Source organism: Phoenix dactylifera, chromosome 11, assembly GCF_051530095.1.
Source record: "Phoenix dactylifera cultivar Ajwa chromosome 11, Ajwa_hap1_PhDact_Kaust_v1.1, whole genome shotgun sequence".
NCBI lineage: Eukaryota > Viridiplantae > Streptophyta > Magnoliopsida > Arecales > Arecaceae > Phoenix > Phoenix dactylifera.
In genome coordinates, this window is record NC_143200.1 from 12,966,774 (window position 1) to 12,987,629 (window position 20,856).

Below are 20,856 nucleotides of genomic sequence, written 5' to 3' on the forward strand. Positions count from 1 at the left end.
TGCAAAACAAAGATTGGACGTTATTAACAAACTGCATACGAAAAAGTCTGTTCCACATCAACCTTTCTTAATCCTCTCTCTCTCTCTTATCTTTTTGTTATTATTCAATGGACTAATGAACTTGGAGTGCATGTTGAGCCAAGGAGATGGACCCAACACCCTCTCTTGGCAGTGAAAGGATGTGGCATTGGGTCCTGTGGGGAATGGGTTTATATAAAGCATATATCATCTTTTGGCATAGAGAGGCATCCCCATGTGGCCTCCTCTTTGGCCCATCTCTCCATCCCAAGACAATGACAAACAATTGATCAAGTGAGTCCCAAAGACGTAGAAAAATGAATCCAAAAAGGCAAATCGGAAGGTCCTCAGAGAACGCTTCTTTATAATATCCCCTTCCAAAGCTTCAATAATAGTTAAAGGAGTCCCACGCTCCTACCATTTATTTATAGTTTTATGCTGACTACTCTTTTTAATAAGAAGCTATAAATCCTGTAAAACTGATATTCTGCACCCACCTTGTTGTTGCTCCTATGTTTCCACCTAGTTTGGTGTCACGGCTAAGTGAAAGCTTTGGGGTGAGAATATCAATAACCTAACGTTCGAACGCTCCGTTATCTCTACTGACTGTTGGGGAAGCACATGGCTCTACTCTCTCGGCCCGGCGGGTTTGGTAGTTGCTGTATAAAGGATTGAAATCGAAGGATTTGGTGCGGTTTTCACCATCATTTAACGAATCAATATCTTCACTTGTTTTCAATCTCGCCTTTTCGAAGGGGATTTTTTTTTTCTGGGTTTGTTTTTGATCCCAAAATGGATGATTTGTTGCCCCAGCCAAGGTTCGGGAGCTAGATTTTATGTTTTTCTTTCTATTGGATTCGATTTTCTGCCAAAGATTTGGTTTTGGAATCTCTATCTTGATTGCCCATCAAAGATGGAACCTTTATCTTGATCTCTTTAAATTTTTCATCGTCTTTTTTTTTTAATTATTATTTAGCTGGATTCTTTATTTCTTATTTGCTTTGTTATTTCTCTCTCTCCAGCGCGCGCGCGTCTCATGCCAGGTATTTAGAGTCACTTATCTAACGTTGGAGTTTAGATTTTATAATATCATGGAAGAGCTGCTTTGATAATTTTTTTTTCCTGATTTTAGTTTCTATTTATTGAGAGTCGAAATTTGGCACTAGTTAAACATCTGCTTGAGTTGTGAAAAACAAAAAGATCTGAATTTGGGTTTTGAAGATTGAAGAATAGGTGGCAATATTCAGAAGCCAGGATTTTTTTTTTCTCAATTGTTTAGCTTGTCCAAGAATGTTCTGACCTCGTAAAAGTAGATATGATATGTTTTCAGCTTATGTTTAACTATGACTGCCGTGAGTGTTGGACTAACTTTAATTTACTATCTTAGCTCGTTTACAAAACTTAATTTATTTGGATTGTTTAATGATTACAGCAGTCTTTTGTTAAGTATGTCGAATCTGAAAAGGTCCCCAAGGAATTTAAATCATTCCTTTACTGTTCTCCTTGAGGCTTGGAAGAAAAATTTGCTCCATGGCTTTTTATTTAGTCTGTGTTAAGTTATTTGATTTTTCATTTTTCCCATCAATTTCCTATGCCTATCAGAGCATCATAATTTTACTGTTGTTAATTCTTTTTTTATCATGTAAAGGATTTCAACCAATTTTTACAAGACAATTATAAATGTGATATAAAATTTTGCCCCAAAGTCAAACCTATGGAAAAAACATTAATTTTTCTTGGATTAAAGTTGGAACACTACCTTGCTTTTGACCCAGCCTATTTCAGATATTGTTTTCTTGTTTTGGATGAAGACTTTCTTAAATGCAATTAAAGAAGTTGAATTTTATGTAAACCTAAATTGATTATACTCTCATCTGCTTGTGGTCAAGAAGTTTTCAACCCCATGCTATTAGCACAATGGTCATTGAAAATATATTTATAATTTTCTTGATGAATAGAGTATTTTTAAAAATCTAGCAAAGTTTGCAAGTACTTTACAAATCACTGTGACAAGATTTTGCTGTACTCTTCCCTTTTACATACTCAAATTTCAGGAGATTCGTTATTTTTCCTACTTTACTCGCAACTTTATCTCATGTTATTACATTTCCTCTATCATCGTTATCCCATATTTTGACATTGTTACCATGACAATCTAAACTAGAATATGATTCTCAGTGTTTTGACTTTTACGCTATCAAGGTTAAGGACTAAAACTGTCGTTGTTTTTCCTAATGTAGGTATCTGCCCTTGCTTATACTTTTGTAGAATGAGAGGCACCATCAACTGACTGCTTTTGCCTCCATAATATTGTGTAATAATTGTAAAGTAACTGGTTGACATGAAATGGCGACCAGTGTTGGTCAGACTTATTATGGATGGTCACAGGAGGAGTTATCTGATCGAGATGATTCTCAAGTAATTTTTTTCTAATCTCTTTGGGTTGTTCACCATCATAATTATTTGTCTAAAAAAATCTTTAATGCTCCTTTAGAGTGCTAAACTAACAGCAATTCATTCTTACATGTATCAAACCATCTATTTTTTGCTCTTTAACCCTTTTTTAATGACATTATTCAGGTTACATAAATGCTAACTACAATGATAAGATATTTATCTATTGCTAGTTTCATTTTGCATTTCAGATTTTTTAATATATGATCTTACATGTAATATATTGTATCAAATTCTACACTATATTTGCAACAGAATGGTACGAGTTCTTTTATTCTCTGCTGTGGTCTTATTGGTTCTATTTTGCTTGTTTTCCTCTCCTTGCAGTTTCATTGCTGTTTTTGAAGTATATACAGTTGGGATGATATAAACTCCTTACATCTGCTTATTAAGTTAGATTGCTATGCAAAAGGTCTATAATGAATATAATTTTCCTATTCTGTTGTTATTGGGTGGCTAAATGGGTGCTTGAGCTTTATTAAGTACCTGAGTTTCATTTCTCTGTATTTCCTGATGTGACCTACTTTGTTATTCTTCTCCTATATTGAATTCTGAACTCATGATACATTACCTTTCAGCTGTGTTGGTATATTAATTTTCCCCTTTTTGTTTCTTACATTTTCTGTTGATTTATATGGATATTATATTAAGTTTGATACAAAGTTAGCAGAGAATATAGCATGTGATACAAAGAAGCCAATGAAAGATAATTGGGGTGCTGTAATTATTTAAATATATTGTTTTCTTTCATTTATGTAGAGTATTAATATTGTTAATGTGGTTTGCAGGAAGCTTCGGTCTCGCAAATGCTTGATCATGGTTCTATATCCTTTGGAAGATTTGCAGCTGAGTCATTGTCATGGGAGAAAAGGTCAGTGTTTACTCACGACAGACGCCAGGAGGAACTGGACAAGTTTAGTGGCTTAGTTGCCAAAAAGAAAGCATACTTTGAAGAATACTACAGAAGGCTTCGAGCTTTAAAGGCCTTGGAACAGAACCAGCAAACTGAGCTCACATTGGATTATGGTGGTGATGGTAGTAATTCTAGCCAAACTGGAGAAGATGATGAAACAGCTCTGCAGCATGGAAGTCTTAGAGAGGGGGCAGCAGAAACTATTGATGCCCCTTCTACAGAAACTGAAAATGAACTAAACTTCAAGCAGGATACGAAGTGCAGTCAAGCTCTTCAAACTAGACCGCTGTATCCAGGATCCACAACATCAAATATAGACTCGCTGAGAAGAAGCATGGAAAAAATTGAGCCAGAGAAAAACTTTAACCATGCTGTGATGCAAGACCTGGACAGAGAATCCTTGTCGTCATTAAGTAGAAGCATAGAAGAGATTGAACAGAATGATATCAGTAGTGTTGATGACAAAGAGATTCTGAGGGAACAGGAGAGTCCAGGGTCTAATGTTGAATCTGGGCCTCCTACCAACAGGTCTGTGTCAGACGTGACAAATTCTAGAACCGGAGTCTCACAGCATGCACCTGGTCACAACTTGATACCATACAAAACCAAACTGGCTGTTGAGAAACCTCCAGACTGTAAATCAGTTCCTGAAGTGAAGAAGGTATGGCAAACTTGGAATGTTTTCTTGCATGTGTATAAAAACTACTTGTTACTTTGAATAAGCTAGTTTGTTTTTCTTCAGTGACCAAATGAAATCAAGACTGGGAAAGGAACTGGAAATGTTTGTTTCGCTATGCTGCAGCAAATCCAACTTCCCAGTCAGATATGATGTCCAAATTTGTTTTAAAAATACGGCGTGCTAGGGACATACTTGGGCAATAGCTCATTTAGGAGGAAAATCTTGACCACCATGGGTCACCCAGTCCACAAAATTGATTCAGATAGGATTTTGGGTGCAGTAGTTCGTGCACATTTTCTAAATGCAATATCCCCTTTTCCACCATTCAGCTCAGAGCTAAAGCAGAGCCGGCTTGTTACTGACCGTCTCCACAGAATCCCAGCATGATTTATTGATCAGAAATTGTTTCTTCCTTTCATCCCTTTAACCTTCCAATCAGATATAACTTATTTTTATATTAGTTATCTAACCAAGGGTATATATCATGGCCATCACCCACAATTCAGAGAAGCATAAAAAAAGAGAAGTTGATGTACTCCATACGGTGGATTTTGATATGCCAAATATTACCTATTCTTCAGTTTATTCTTAATAGTAAATACAGACTTACTGTATATGCTAAGTATTGTTTGTTCCTACTAGCGTACTGAATATATTCAGTCAAGAGAATAGTGTAAGCCTAATTCTGTTATACCATGAGATTGATCCTTAACATTCTAGTCAGAGCATGAGAAAAATGCTTGCCACATACATCACAAATACCCTGGATTGCTTGTTTTATCATATTAATCTCCTTTTATGGGCCTAGGAACATCAATGTTTCATTCAAGTCATCAGTGCAGATATTCAATGTGGATATGAGGAAATCTCCTCCTCCCTAGCAAATTATACTAATAAGCACATAGTTATGAAAATATAATTTCGTGTTATGAAAATATAGCTTCATGATGAAATCAGGACTCTCCAAGTAAAACGTTCTTTCATTTGAACAACTTAGCAATTTTCATTTTAAGTTTTTCAATATTTATTTCCACAAGCAAAATGGTTACTTTTAGGAGGCCTAAGCCACAGAACTCAAGATAAGTTGGTCTTTTACTATGGCCTATGGGGCATCAGTAGTAACAGTTGATTTTTCACACTGTTCGCAATGCCTCCTCTGCTCCTTTCTTTGGTCGTAAGACATATGGTATTCTAAGATTGTCGGTGTTTCTTGTAGCGGAATGTCAATACCAAAAATTCACTTGAATAAAGAACAGATTAATGACACCTCAGCTGCTCTTTTCCTTTTTCTTTTTTTAACACTGGATAATCAGGTTTATTTTTGATTTGATCTTATTTTCAGGAGCCTGTTGCTTCAGTCAAGACTGGCCTGGATCTAAAACATGGAACAAAGACAGAAGTATTTAAGTTGTCAAGTAGAGCTAAACATTCACGACAGAAGCTAATTGGCAAGGCAGATAGCAGTCTCCATTCAAGCAAGACAACTGCTAATAAAGTCACAAGCAACAATAAATCTGCCTCAGTTGCTTCACATGGATCAGTTACAGAAGTATGTTCCAATATTACCAGTGCATGCCCGTTTTCTCTTGCCATGGAAAGAAGATCAGGCAGTAGGGAAAGTGCAGCGAGATTGGATTTGAAGACCCCCAACAGATTTGTATTATCACAAAATCAGGCAAATGGTGGGTCAAGTGTGCAGGTGAGTTCAAAGAGGACTTCTGACAATTGATCAATATTGTAATCTTTGAACCTTCTAGCTTGCTTTTTCCTTTTCTTTCTTTTTTTTTTTCCCTTCTGAACAACACCCGTAGCACTTTTGATTTCAATATCACAATAATCTTGCTGCAGTCACTGACTGTCCCAGTTGTCATTTTTATAGGGTGGTTCAAAGAGGATGAACGCAACCTGTAGTGTGAAGAGCCAGGAACTACAAATTAAAAGGTTAACTTGTTACATGATCATGACATCATTTTGAGAAGATATATGTTGCACTTTAGATACTCATATTGTTGTTTTGTAATATCTGCTTTGAATTTTTCAGGGACTGCAAAGAAGTGATTAGACAATCTTTGACATCGGAGAGCCAGGGCACCTGCCTGAAGGGCAGAGCTGCCCATGTTGTCAGACAATCAAAGCCGAGGTTAACATCTCAACTGCATCTGAAATTTGAAAATTATGTTTTTGTTCTAATGTTTTGCAATTTTTTCCAATAATATATTAGAAAGACTAAAATTTTAAAACATCTCTTTTTTGATTTCCAGTTCTACGAACCTTTTGGCAAGGAACAAATCTAATTCTGATGGTGCGTCTGAAGTTCAGCTCACAAATACCATCCAAAGGAACAAACCAAAGGAGGTAAAATGGCACATTATAGATGCTTCTCTTGTTCAGCAACTTTTATTTTCAGGGAGCCATTCCTAGCTGACAAACAAGAAAAAGTTGTTTTACCTAGTTACTCGACCATATATTGGCTCCTAATCCTTTTAGGAAATATGATATTTGGATGATAATCAGACCAATCCGTTAGAAGAATAGATTCAGTTGCAATATGTTCAATAATATATGCATCAATCATTAGACTCCGGTAATGCCAAAACTTGGTATGATTCGGTCATATTAATGTTCAACGGTACAATCAATTGACTTACCAATTTTGATTTATGATATCAGAGCAAATCAGCGCGCTGAATGATTTGGCATCCAAAGTTCTCATCCTTCAAAGTTCTCATCCTTTCTTGTTTTGAAACTTAATGAGATTTAGATGTTTCTTTTATGTTTTTTAATTGTGTGCCAATTGTCACATTTAGTAACGTTTTTTGGAACTCTTGTAATTGCAATTACAAATTTGAGGCCTTAATGCTTGGTGCAAAACTTCATTTTATACAAGTACAAAACTATCAATTGAGTTCTTGGAGTGTTAAAGCATCTAATCTCATGCAAAGGAGCGGGTTTTAGTTTTTGATCCCATAGATGAGGAGAGTCTCATGTGATGCATGGAAGACAGAAGACATTTAATTATAGGGCTGAAATTGGATAAGATACGGATCTAATAGTAGTATATTCATATATATATATTGGTTTTATTTGACCAATACAGTACAGATACGGATGTTAGTCAGATACAAAAATGCACATCCATATTTATTTTAAACGGGTACGGGTATAAATCAGATACCGAAAGTATGGATATAAATCGGATAATTAAACTTTATGACCACAAAATCAAAGATATTACTAAGTGGATGATCAATCAAGTTAATAGTATGTTAATGTGACTATTTTTTTTTTTTTAAGTTCATGAGTGCTATATAAAATTAAATAAAATTACAAATGGAATCAGATATTCAAATATGGATTGGATAGTTATCTATCCATATTCATTTTTTTTTATGGATATGGATACGAATACAGATATTAGTCGGATGCTCAAATTTCTTTCCATATCTGGATCGATTCAGATACAAAATTGGTTCTGAACGGATATTATTTGATCCACTTTCACCCCTATTTAATTGGTTCCACTCAACACAACTGAGTGACATGCAACTCAAATAGTACTTGGTGGTTGAATTACATGGATTTGTAGGGGGGTTTTCTGTGATGTAAAGGAGACTTATCTCTAAAGATTTTGCAGTAACTTCCTTAGCATCAGACCTTGCTTTATAACAACATGCATAACGATCCTCTGAGCTCACTAGCAGAGCTGGAAATATAGCACTTTTCTAGATTGTCTTAAAACTTTTTCTTAGGTGTGCTGTGATTCTCATGAAGTTGATCATGCAGGAAAAAGGGGACAGAAGGTGGAAGGGGCCTCAAGGACCTAGTACCAAGATTGTTGCTCCTCTCACTGGAAATCTCAGGACAGGAAATAAAAAGGTGGGTTTCATTCCTGCGTATCCAATGACCATTATTATAGAACAACAGTGGTTTGTCCTATAACCATCTCTTGTGGCTACCAAGCATTAGTGCCTGGCAGACATTAGATGACTGATGACTGTGGATCTGGCACATTCCTGCAACTGTAACACATTCCTTTAACCCTTGCTCTGATGAGCAGCATTATCTTGTGGAAAGTAGGAACCATGCATCTCTTCTACTCACTTTTATCCTGAAAACTACAGGAATTTCCCTCCCGAACTGGTGAGGAATCAAATAATCGGAGGGAACCCCAACTCAATATGTCACGGGATGGGAGGAAGCCAAGGTGTGCTACTCTTTTGCACTTTTTGAAGCTTTGCGTATTGAGGCATTGCTGCTTATGTTTTTGTTCCCGTCTTTCCCTCCAAACAATATCGTTTTGGTTGTGACAGGCGAGAAACACCACGATGGCAATGACTTGTCTGAAGATGCAAAGCCTCAGGTGTTCCCATTAAAAGGAATCAATCATCAGATAGCTGCAATCATGCATAATGCAGTGTGCGGTTAACTAGTTATAATACCTGTTTTCTCTCCTAGTTAAAATGGCTGCTGCTGTCAAGTGGTACATATCTGTAGTCTGTGTAACTTGCTGTATCATATATGCCATAAAAGGCTGTAATTTAGATCTTGTATTGCTTTGGAGAGTTGATCCCGTCGGGTTACTCTTGTACGCGTTGCGACGATTGCAGTGAAAACACACGTGCGGGGTTGTTCATCACATGAACATTCTAGAAAGGGTAGAATTCAAAAAAATTCTAAGTTCACAAACTCAGAAAATTATGAATTAAAAAAAAGAGATTAAAATTAAAACTTGATTAATTTAATTCTATAATAAAGAATTGTAAAGATCCTATTTTACCTTTGAGCGGGTAGATTTTTACTGCTATCTGATGATCGAAGGATTCAGATTTGCTTGAAGCCGTACAAGTGTCCGACCTTTATAGGTATCCACACGAGGTACAGTTCGCTTCAAGCATCTTGATTTCATCGAAGTGCTAGCTTCCTTACAGAAGATTCTCTTTTGAAGGTTGAAATTTTTTTAAGCAATTAACTTTTGATTGCTTCCAAGAGGAGGAAGAAGGAAGAAGAAAAAGAAACATTTTCTCTTTTTCTTGGAAGGAGGAAGAAGAAAAGGACTTCCTTGCGGCTAAAGAAGAGGAAGAGAAAAGGCTGAATTCAATAATCTCTAATGCATATTTAGCCCTCACGCCCCCCTCCTCTTTATGTAAGCATCTCATGTCTAGCTTAAAGAAGGAAAAGGATTTGGAGAAATTCTTTCTTGATTCACCCCTTCCAATCCTTTACTTAAAAGAGGTTGGAGAGAACCAAGGAGAGGCAACATGGCCTCTCCTTGTGCCGTGTTGAAGGCCAAAAAAGGAAGGAGGGGTGGGGCGTGATGCAATCAAGAGGTTCTTGGCGTGATTCAAGGAGGGGTGGATGCCCCTCCTTTGTTTCACCCGAGAAAGGAAAGGAGGGGGAGTTCCTTCCTTTCATGCTTTAGATTTTCTAATTCAATTAGGAATCATATGGTTCCTCTTGATTAATTGAATCCTAATCTAATTAGGACCCAATATGTCCTCGAATTTGATTCATGTAAATCCTAATCCAATTAGAATCCAAATTGGATTTATGAATTAAGTTCCTTATCAAATAAGGAGTTCTAATTAATTAGGACTTTCCATCCTTATCTAATAAGGTTAAGCCAAATTGATTTAGTCCAATTGAAATCCTCCTTTTTTAACTCACTAACTCTTAGTGGGTTAAACCAATTATCAATCAAATTGACAATCAAGATATATTGCAATTCTAAATCGCAATCCAACCGTCGAAATGATCAAAATCTCTTATATGTGTGACCCCATAGGTTCTATTCTGTCTGATAGTGAGATATATTGTGATCTCCATCATAATATTATTGAAACTCCTTTCAATTGGTTGAAATAATTTCAACTCTTTTCTTCAGAATTTACTGATCATCAAGTAAATGCCTTCGAGTCTCACAATCCACCAGTGATACCTAGCAGCATGTAGTGACAATCCAGTAAAACGGAATAGATGAACTTCTAGGTGCAGTTAGCGTATGATATAGTCCTTCTATCGTGGATCCCGACAAGATGGAGGTCATGGATAACTCCTCAAACCCCATCATCTGTCATATGTCAAAATTTATTTGACTTAAGTTCGAGATTAGAAAACTCCTTTTCCAAAATGTCTTAGCCAAGGTTTTTCGAACTCAGACTCATAAATCACATAGGATCTCTCTTAATCTATCAAGATCGATAGATCCCATCTAGATGCAACCCTAATTCGATAGTGAACCTACTGCAGCCAATCTGCACCACAAGGATCCTAATGGATAGGGCCCATGTTTATGTGCTCGTCAAACTACAGCGACCTCACTGTGAATAGCTGTGGCATCGCAGGTCTAAGTACCAATCATACAACTGCAGCATCAAGTAAATCACTGACATCCAAGTGACTTCTTGCTTTGGTCACGCTCAGTACCCTTATTCTCTAACAAGCACTTGCACAATCATTTCAATATCCCCACACTGTGGACTCAAGACTCGTCCATTAAAAAATATGATATGTGCCTAATCTCATCGAATCGATCACCGTCCTTCGTAATGATCCATCGATCAAGAGTAATTCAGAAATTAATCAACAATGGCACATACTTTAAATTCTCAACTCTTGAGAATATATGTCATTATCTTCTTAATTCTTTGGACAATTCATGGACGGATAATAACATGAATGAAAAAAATATCCAATTTTATTAATTAATAAAAAGATCAAGTACAAATTTATGTCCCAGAATATATACAATTTTTCTGCTAAATTAGCTTTTAGGGCATATTTCTAATAGATCCTGCAGCTAGAAGTGTCATTGGATATTTAAAGATGGTGTATATACATCAAAGAGAAAGGAATGAACTTAGATATATGAGCATGATAGATCATCAAACATCTCTTTCTAATTTTGATTGATGTGGTGATCATGTAATTTGGAATGTATAGTAGGTCAGTGGATTCCTTTGGGCCTTGATATGCATGTTAATGGTTCCTTTTGCCCTGTTGCTTCAGCAGCTCAACCGAAAAAAAAAAAAAAAAGCTGGCTAGAGGCTGTTGTCTTCCAGCAATAAATCCACCTCATATTTATGAGGAGAAAGGGCTGTGGTATCTACCAACCACTTGCTCATGCAATTCCCCACAAGGAGCAGAGTAGGAGAAATCTGAAGTGACTAGATGATAGCTCGTCAATGCTACAGGGCCACCCTCAAGAGAAAGAAATTCATAGAAACCCTACCGATAGAAGGATTGGACACAAGGGACAAACTGAAGGAGCAGCGAGGAGAACTAGCCGAAGAGTTGGCGCAGGTTCCCTTAAAGAAATATAAGCCTGACCAAACTGTTTGGATCAGCTCCAACTTGAGTGAAGAAAATCGAGGTAAAGTAATCAATTTCTCTATGCCAATGCGGATGACTTCACCTAGTCGGCCCAACAACATGCTGGGTTTAAGCTCCAAGGTGTTGGTTCACAGGCTCAATGTGGACCCAACTCATCGACTTGTGTATAAAAGAAGAAAAACTTCATCGTAGAAAAACAACAAGTCATCGACCAAAAAGTTGACAAACTCTTGGAGAATAGTTTTGTTCACGAGGTGAACTATTCTGATTGGTCAGCCAATATTGTACTTGTGAATAAAACTAACAAAAAATGACAAGTTTGCATCGACTATACCGACCTGAATAAGGCTTTTCCGAAAGACAGCTTTCCACTCCCCAAGATTGATCAGCTCGTAGATGTGACCTTTGGACATCAATTACCAACCTTCATAGATGCAATCTCTAGGTACAACCAAATCCAAAAGACATCCGAAGACGAGTAGAAAACAACCTTTCTCACTGGCAGAGGCCTCTACTGCTACAAGGTAATGCCCTTTGGCTTAAAGAATACAAGGGCAACTTACCAACACCTCATCAATAAGATCTTCAAGGAGCAAATCAGCCGAAACATGGAGGTGTATATGGATAACATGTTCGTAAAAAGCTAAGTAATGGGGCAGCACATAGCCGACTTAGAGGAAACTTTTGCGACCCTCAAAAGGTACCAAATAAAGCTCAATCGGACGAAGTACGCCTTCGGAGTTGCCTTAAGAAAATTTCTGGATTCCGTAGTGACACAGCGAGGCATTGAGGCAAATCCAGAGAAGATCTGAGCAGTGCAGGACATACAACTCCCAAAGACCGTCAAAGAAATTCGGCGCCTGGCTGGTCAGGTCGCCGCGCTGGCAAGATTTGTCTCCAAATCAGTGGAGTGCTGCCTTCCGTTCTTCAAGATCCTAAAGCATCCAAAGAACTTTCAATGGATCAAAGAGTGTCAAAAGGCCTTCGACCAACTAAAGAAGTACCTCAGCTCTATCGCCTTTCCTCACCAAGCCATAAGTTAGAGAAATGCTTTACTTATAATTAGTCGTTTCTCCTTCTGCTGTGAGTGTGATCTTGGTGCAGGAGGAAGAAGGATGCTAGAAACTGATCTACTACACAAGTAGGATCCTACAAGATGCCAAGACCAGATATTCTAAGTTGGAGAAGGCGGTTTATGCTCTCATCATCTCAGCTCGGAAGCTCCGCCCATATTTCTAGACCCATTCAGTCACAATCTTGACCGACCAGCCAGTGAGGCAAATTATAAGAAAGCCCAAAAATGCAGATTAGTTGGTGAAGTGGGCAGTAAAGCTCGAAGAATTCGACTTGGAGTACCAACCTGGGCCGTCCATCAAGGCAAAAGTGTTGGCATACTTTCTGGTGGAATGCACCATCCCTAATGAAGATCCTGCCGAGCTCTCCAAAATAAAGACCACAAAGTGGTTATGGATCCTGCACGTAGACGAGTCATCAAACCTAGGGGGCAGTAGGGCTGGGCTCATACTTACCAGCCCAGATGGAGTAATCATAGAGTACGCTCTGCGATTCAAGTTTTCGACCTTAAATAAGAAGGCTAAATATGAAGTGCTCATCACCAGGCTCAAGCTTTCCAAGGAGCATGGGTCCAGCAGTTGAAGGTCTTCAAAGACTCACAATTGATCGTCGGCCAAGTTCGAAGAGAATTCGAAGCTCGGTGGCCATCGATGATCATATATCTACAGAAAGTAAACGACATCACTTTAGCCTTTCATAGCTTTGATATACATTAGATTTCTCATACGGAGAATGCAAGGGTCGACCTGCTGTCAAAACTAGCCACCTCGAAGATTGTCGACCCGACCAAAGCTACATCTCTCGAAGTCCTAGAGAAGCCGAGCATCGACGAGCCCGAGGTCATGATAAACACTATTGTCGAGCCGAGCTAGATTGATCCCCTCTTCGACTTCTTGAAGGACGAAAAATTGTCTACGAACTAGGGTGGAGCCTGCTGGATGAAGCAACAAGCCTCCCACAATGCTCTCCTTGATGACAAGTTATATTGGAGATCATTTTCATTGCCTCTCCTCAGATGCCTTTGTCTGACTGAGGTAGATTATGCACTTCAGAAAGTGCATGAGGGCATCTGTGGAAATCACTTGGGGGGAATATCCTCGGCCTATAAGATCTTACGACAAAGATACTGTTGGCCCACCCTGCAAAAGGATACTGCCGACATCGTCAAGAGATGCAACCAATACCAATGCTAGGCAAGCATCCAATAATGACTAGCTGTGTCGCTGACACCGATTAGTGCCCTTTAGTTATTTGCACAGTGGAGAATCGACATCCTTGGACCTTTTTCAAAGGCAATTGGGCAGTGCCAGTTTTTCTTTGTGGCGGTGGACTACTTCACCAAATGGGCAAAAGTCGAGCTAGTGGCTTGGATTACCAAGGTGAAAGCTCGAAACTTTGTTTGGAAGGCCATAATTTCTATATTCGGACTCCCTCGAGTGATCATCACCGATAATGGGCGTCAGTTTGACAATGCCCAATTCACAGAATTTTACACTAAGCTCGGAATCGACCACCGGTTTACTTCGGTGGCACACCTCCAATCAAACAGAGAGGCCAAAGTAACCAACCGAATGATTTTGTAGGGACTAAAGGCAAGACTGGACTGAGTAAAGGGCATGTGAGTTGAAGAGCTCTACAGTGTTTTGTGGGCATATAGAACCACGTCTCGAGTCCCCACCGAAGAGACGCCCTTCAACCTTGCTTTTGGAACAAAGGCAGTAATCCCATTAGAGATTAGGCTTCCGTCACTTCGGGTGAAAAGCTTTGATGACCAAACAAATCTCGATCAGCTCCGAGCCAACCTTGATCTATTGGAAGAAACTAGAGAGCAAACTCAAATCCGCCTGGCAAAGTATCAGTAGAAAGCAGCTCGGTACTACAACTCAAAGGTCAAGAGTAAGATCTTCTGACTTAGCGACCTCGTCTTAAGAAAGATCGAAGTATTTTGACCAAGAGAGCCCGAAAAGCTAAACCCAAACTGGGAAGGCCCATACTGAGTAGCCGAATCAATGCGACCTAGAATATATAAGTTGGAGCACCTTGACGATGCTCTGATCCCATGAACTTAGAATTTCGACAATCTTCATATTTATCACCAATAAGGTTCATTTGTATTTCAAGTTTATTCCTAATAAAAATTTTCTTGTTATGTCTCTATCTTTTAGATTGGACAAGTATAACAAGCATTTTGACTCAAGACACCCCACGAATGCCTGGGCTCCGAACTAAGGAGACACCCCAAATCCGTCTAAGACATCCTCAAGCCGAGCTCATTTGAAGTTCTTCTAGACTCGAACTCTAGAGAGAACAACTAAGGAGACACCCCGAATCCATCTGGGACCTCCTCAAGCCAAGCTCACTCAAAATTCCTCCTAACATAAATTTCGAAGAGGTCAACTAAGGAGACACCCCAAGCCAACTTGGGACCTCCTCAAGCTAAGCTCACTTGAAATTCCTTCGGAGACGAACTCCAAAGAGGTCAACTAAGAAGACACCCAAGGCCGACCGGGAACCTCCTAAAGCCAAGCTCACCTAGAGTTTATCTAGGGACAAACTCAAGAAGGATCAACCGAGGAGCCCAAGATAGGCCAAAAACCCTTGCCAATCCTGTGGTTGGAATTGAATATAAGAAGATGCGTCAAAGGAAGGTTCAATGCTATAACCCAAACACAAGCAAAAAGTAGACAACATAAGCAAAATCTGAAGTCAGGTATTTTAGAAAATTCTTTATTTTCATTACTTTTAAATATATACATTGACCTCGACAAAGGTCGAGCAAAAATAGATGTACATCAACCTCGGTAAAAATCGAGCCAAAAATGAAGTACAAGCCCAGTCCAAAGCAAAAAAGGTAAAGAAGTGAAGGGCTTCATTCTTTGCCTTCACCCTTACCAACATCGCCGTCCTCGCCATCTTTGCCGCCTCCGCCGGCCTCGCTACCTTCGCCGTCCTCATCGCTTCTTTCACCGAAGTTAGGTTGAAGGTCGAAAAAGTCCATCTCCGGGAAGAGTTGCTGGTCCCGAGCTCAACATTCCTCAAAGCCCTTTACAAAAGCATCAGTCGCGTTCTCCTCGTAGTCATCCTTATACTAGTCTAAGGAGAGATATTCCTCAATTGCCTTGGCGGCCCTCTACTTGGCTTGGATGACGAGCTCCTTGGCCTCTGCGACTTACCCCTTAGCTCAGATGACAAACTCCCAGACCTTGTTAGCCTTTTGTTCAGCCTAACCTAGCTTCGTAGAAAGCTCTGCGGCCTTTTGCTTGATAGCTTTGAAGGCCTCTCTGGCCGCAGACAGTTGAGATCTCATTGCATGATTGAACTGATTCATTTTTTATGAGCAAATATTAAACTCATTCTTTCTGCAGCTGCATAATTTATACTGTAGCCTTTGAGTGCGATCACTTCTAACTTACCGTCCATAAACCATTAAGGTCTTTATTGAGAGAGCTGCTGAGGTCTTTATAGGCCTCTCCTGTGGTTACCTGAGCTGAGGCTATAAAAAGGCTCTAAATCTTCGAACTTGAGCACAACATATCACACCTGAGACAAGCCTTGTACAACTACTTATCAGATAGAGAACTTCCACTTGCCCACTTATTTTTCCACTCTTTTCCGCTCTCAATTTTTCTATCTTTTCTTTTTGGATAATAAAGGAGAGTTAATTGGATCAGATCTTCACACAATGATGTCATGATAGGAGGACTAAGCTGAATTTATTGTACCTTAGAGATGATCTCACAGTGAAGTTGCACAAGAGGGATATTTATACCCTATCTCAACAATCCAGTTGATGGTTAAGAGCAAGCGCGACGTAAATCAGATTTGATAAAATCCATCACATGGCCCTTACTAAATTGAGTAAAGTTTGATTACAATAAAATTCAACATGTGTGGATGCACAGATCGAAGGAGAAGAGTTAGGTCAAAAACAAACCGAAGGCCTAGGACTTGGCTATAATTAGCTACGATATGTAGAAGTAGACTAAGATGACTAAAACATTTTGAAGGATAGCCTCAAATATAAAACTGCATCTTAGCCAAAAAAATACATGATTATCTGTCTAACAGTTGTGGAGCAACTATACTAAGGAGCGTGCATAATGAGGCATACGTAGCGCGAGTTACTAGAATTGCTAAGAATAGAGGCCAGACATGAGAGCAATCATCAAAGTGTGTATACACTATCTATTAGTATAAATAAGTAGAATTGTACTTTGTAATAGATCCTTCAACAATCAATCCGATGCATATTTATCTCATCTTAGTTTCGCTTTACGTTTTATCCTAGAAATAGGCATAACTTAGCTTTTTACTATAGCCCAATGCTATATCCCTACTGTAGCTCGATGCTATACCATTAATCTCCCTTCAAACAGTAGTGTAATGGTGATGCAAATTTTTGAAAATCAAGGCATCCAAACCTACGCTACTTTTATCCTTTCTTTAATCCCGATCATCATATTTCCAGCTGATCAGATGTCGGTGGTATGTCCGCACACAATAACCTTGATGCTGTTGAAGATTTGGTGCCTTTCTCCGCCTACCAATCGAGTTCCGTAGGACCCCAAGTTTCCTGGCACTCACTTGAACGGGATAGAAAAATCACAAATGGAGATGAAATTTGTTCATAAGGTAGCCTTTTAACATGCCTCATTTCGAGAACATCTTCCTTCCCATTTATTTTTTTAAACTAATCTTGTTATTAATTTTTGAAATTACTATTTTATGTAATTATTAGTAATTTCTAGGAACTACATCTCCAATAAAAAACACTCCAGGGATCAAGGTGGAGCAGAGAAGATAAATGTCGGCGCCATTTTAATTAGACATTTTCGTTATATATAAAGAGTTAACAAATTATATAATTTACTTTGAAGAACATAAACTATGGGATGAATGACCTTCTTATGACACAACGTTTTAATACATTGGAACACAGAAGAAAAAATGTTAACCAGAAGGAACATATGGTTGTTGACAATTACACAGATGGCAAGAGCCAGATAGGTCCAACATAGGCACATAGCTATAGGCAGTTAGTAACTTCATGAGCTAAGGTGCAAAACCTCTATTGAGGAGTCGAAAAGGATTGCGAGCCAACCGACGCTAGACCAAGCCTTCCAACTCCGACTTCAAGTGACTCAATTGACATAATTTGACAACATCCAGGGTGCCATGATATAATCAAAATGGATGTTTGGCACGTTATGTCATTTAGGAGGCCGCCAAGTGTCAAAATACAAGCCCCCTTCCCTTATAATAAATTCCAGCAATAACAAGCTTGTCAACCAGCATATATACATATATATATCCACCATCTGATGCTGCCATGCGTCTACATCGAGACACCGAACACCGTAGATAATCTGCTGTCACATGTCACGCGGTAAGGAGTAGAGATGGGCATCGGGCCGTGCCGGGCCCGGCCCGGCCCAGGCCCACCGGGCCACAAAATAAACGGGTCGTGCCTGGCCCGGTCCGCTTCGTAAACGGGCCGTGCCGGGCACGGCCCGCTTAGCCTAAAAGCTAAGCCCGGCCCGTGTTGGGGTATGTGGAGACCTTTGGTGATGAAGAGAATTGAAGGAAAATCAATTCTGCATAGTTTTCTGTCTGGCGGACTGTCGGAGTCGACTCGAGCTTCAGTCGAGTCGACTCGGGAACAGTCGAGTCGACTCGAGGTCCGTCGAGTCGACCCGGGAGAAGAAAGGCCGAAAAACTATGTTTCTGTCTGGACTGTCAGAGTCGACTCGAGCTACAGTCGAGTCGACTCGAAGCATCGTCGAGTCGACTCGAGCTACAGTCGAGTCGACTCTAGATCGTGCCAGTTTTGTCCAGACGTGCCAGAGTCGACTCGAACCACAGCCGAGTCGACTCGGGCTCGCGAAAAATCGTACGGACGATTTTCTTTTGGTGTTTTTGGTGGCGTTTCGACGGCTATGATCATCTGAAGGTCTTGAGACTATATATAGGACTCATGAGAGCCCTAGGGTAGAGTGATTGGCCGTATATTTGAGAGAGACTCTTGTTTGTGAGGCTAGGGTTCTAGAGAAGAAGAGGATTGGGATCCTACTTCTTGTGCAAAGGGAATTCTGTGTGAATCTCTTGTAGAGCGATCTCGTGTGATCGTTCGGGTGTGTGCCATCTCTGTAATCTATTCATCCTAGTTGAGATTTGGAGCGGTGGAGGACGTAGGCTATTTGTAGCCGAACCTCGTTACATCTTTGTGTTTGCTTTGCTATCTTCTTCTTCCTTCTTCTTTTGTGTTTGATAATCCGCTGCGGTGCTCAAGTGCTTTACCCTTACTGATACCAGGGTAATCTTTTGCCCTTCGTACGGATAAGCGAAGAGGTGATCCTTGAGTCCGGTGTCGAGGGAGCGAGAGAGTTATTCTCTCTTTGTTTTCCGACGTTGGTGGGCAGTGCCGGTGTGAGTGGGTTCCGGTGCGGGTCGCTGCCAACAAGTGGTATCAGAGCTATTGGTTATTCTGCAATGGCGGATGAAGGGAAGTTGCGAATTGAGAAGTTCAATGGCACGAACTTCGGGTTTTGGAAGATGCAAATAGAAGATTACCTTTACCAGAAGGATCTCTATTTACCTCTTGGAGGTAGAGCAAAGAAACCAGAGAAGATGTCCGATGAAGACTGGGAGGTCCTCGATCGGAAGACGCTCGGCACCATCAGATTGTCACTTGCATCCCAAGTGGCATTCAACATCAAAAACGAGAAGACGACGATGGAGTTGATGGCAACATTGTCGCGGATGTACGAGAAACCCTCAGCATCAAACAAGGTATTTCTCATGAAGAGGTTGTTTAATCTTCGTATGAAAAATGGCGGCAGCGTAGCAGAATACCTCAACGAGTTCAATGGACTCACAGCCCAGTTGGAGTCAGTGGAGATTAGTTTTGACGATGAGATTCGGGCATTGCTAATCCTCTCCGGATTGCCTGATAGCTGGGAGGGCCTGGTGATGGCGGTGAGCAACTCTTCGGCAACGGGGAAGTTGATTTTTGATGACGTTGTGGGAGTGCTTCTGAGTGAAGAAGCAAGAAGGAAATCTTCTGGAGCTACGGAGTCATCTGGAAGTGCACTAAACACCTCTGACCGGGGAAGACAAAAGAAGGACGGTCGATTTCGAAGCGACTCGAAGTCGAGATCCAGCAGGTCTCGAGCACCTCAGAACAAGAGAGCGAAGTGCTGGAACTGCGGGAAGACGGGGCACTTTAGGAGGGATTGCAAATCTCCTAAAGGAAAGCAAGGCGACCACACCGAAGGAGTCAGCAAGGATCTGGCAAATCTTGCTGAAGACGGTGATATGGATGCCCTCGTTCTATCTTTGTCTACCTGTGACGAGTCTTGGGTGATAGACTCGGGCGCGTCTTTCCATGCTACATCCCAACGGAAGCTTCTTGGAGGATATGAGAAGGGAGACTTTGGCAAAGTCTACCTAGGGGATGGAGAGCCTTGCACCATACAAGGAAGGGGAAGCGCGGAAGTGAAGTTGGTTTCTGGATCTTCACTTGAGCTTGAGGACGTACGGCACGTGCCTCAACTGCAGAGGAATCTGATTTCTGTTGGACAGTTGGCGAGCCAGGGGTACAAGGCTACTTTCACAGCTGATCAGTGGAAGATATCCAGAGGTTCGTTGACGGTGGCTAGTGGCAAGAAGGTTGGGACACTTTATGTCACCAACGGCACAGAGAACTCTATTGGAGTTGCTGCAGCAGATGTGGACGCCAAGTTATGGCATTGCAGACTTGGGCACATGAGTTATCAGGGACTGGAGGTGATGCACCAGTTGGGAAAGCTGCAGGGTCTCAGGAATGTTGAGATGGACTTCTGTGAGGATTGTATTCTCGGAAAGCAGAAGCGTGTTTCATTCAACAAAGAAGGTAAACCTCGGAAGCAAGAAAAGCTAGATCTCGTGCACACGGACGTGTGGGGGCCTGCACCGGTTTCTTCCATTGGTGGATCTCAGTACTATGTTACTTTTATTGATGATGCTACCAGGAACCTTTGGGTGTTCTTCTTGAAGCACAAGTCAGAGGTATTTGGGGTCTTCAGGAGATGGCAGGCAATGGTAGAACTCGAGACAGGAAGGAGGTTAAAATGCCTGAGATCAGACAACGGTGGTGAGTATTGTAGCAGGGAGTTTGAGGACTACTGTGCAGAGGCTGGGATCGTCAGGCAGAGGACAGTTCCAGGGACACCACAACAAAATGGAGTTGCTGAAAGGATGAACAGAACAATTAATGAGCGTGCCAGGAGCATGAGGATACATGCTGGATTGCCACAGCAGTTTTGGGCGGAAGCAGTTAACACTGCTGCCTACTTGATCAACAGAGGGCCATCAAAGAAACTTGAATTTGGGATTCCTGAGGAAGCATGGA

The 20,856-nt window shown here is 40.4% G+C and overlaps 1 protein-coding gene across 10 annotated transcripts in view; it reads left to right on the forward strand.

The window, feature by feature from the left end:
* Positions 1-20,856, forward strand: part of LOC120105068 (uncharacterized) — a 33,516-nt gene that overhangs the window by 2,454 nt on the left and 10,206 nt on the right. The window contains exons 1-10 of one of the 10 annotated variants that reach the window (XM_088706841.1): positions 627-707; positions 2,259-2,436; positions 3,261-4,046; positions 5,407-5,763; positions 5,944-6,005; positions 6,106-6,204; positions 6,326-6,419; positions 7,848-7,940; positions 8,186-8,268; positions 8,375-8,605. In XM_088706841.1, coding sequence (XP_088562967.1) covers positions 2,365-2,436; positions 3,261-4,046; positions 5,407-5,763; positions 5,944-6,005; positions 6,106-6,204; positions 6,326-6,419; positions 7,848-7,940; positions 8,186-8,268; positions 8,375-8,399 — 1,671 coding nt within the window. In that variant the 5' untranslated portion in view covers positions 627-707; positions 2,259-2,364 and the 3' untranslated portion in view covers positions 8,400-8,605. Of the gene's footprint in view, positions 1-544; positions 1,062-2,258; positions 2,437-3,260; positions 4,047-5,406; positions 5,764-5,943; positions 6,006-6,105; positions 6,205-6,325; positions 6,420-6,734; positions 6,977-7,847; positions 7,941-8,185; positions 8,269-8,374; positions 8,606-20,856 lie in introns of those variants that run through there. The other 9 variants (XM_088706840.1, XM_088706842.2, XM_088706839.1 and 6 more) reach the window with 9 other exon arrangements.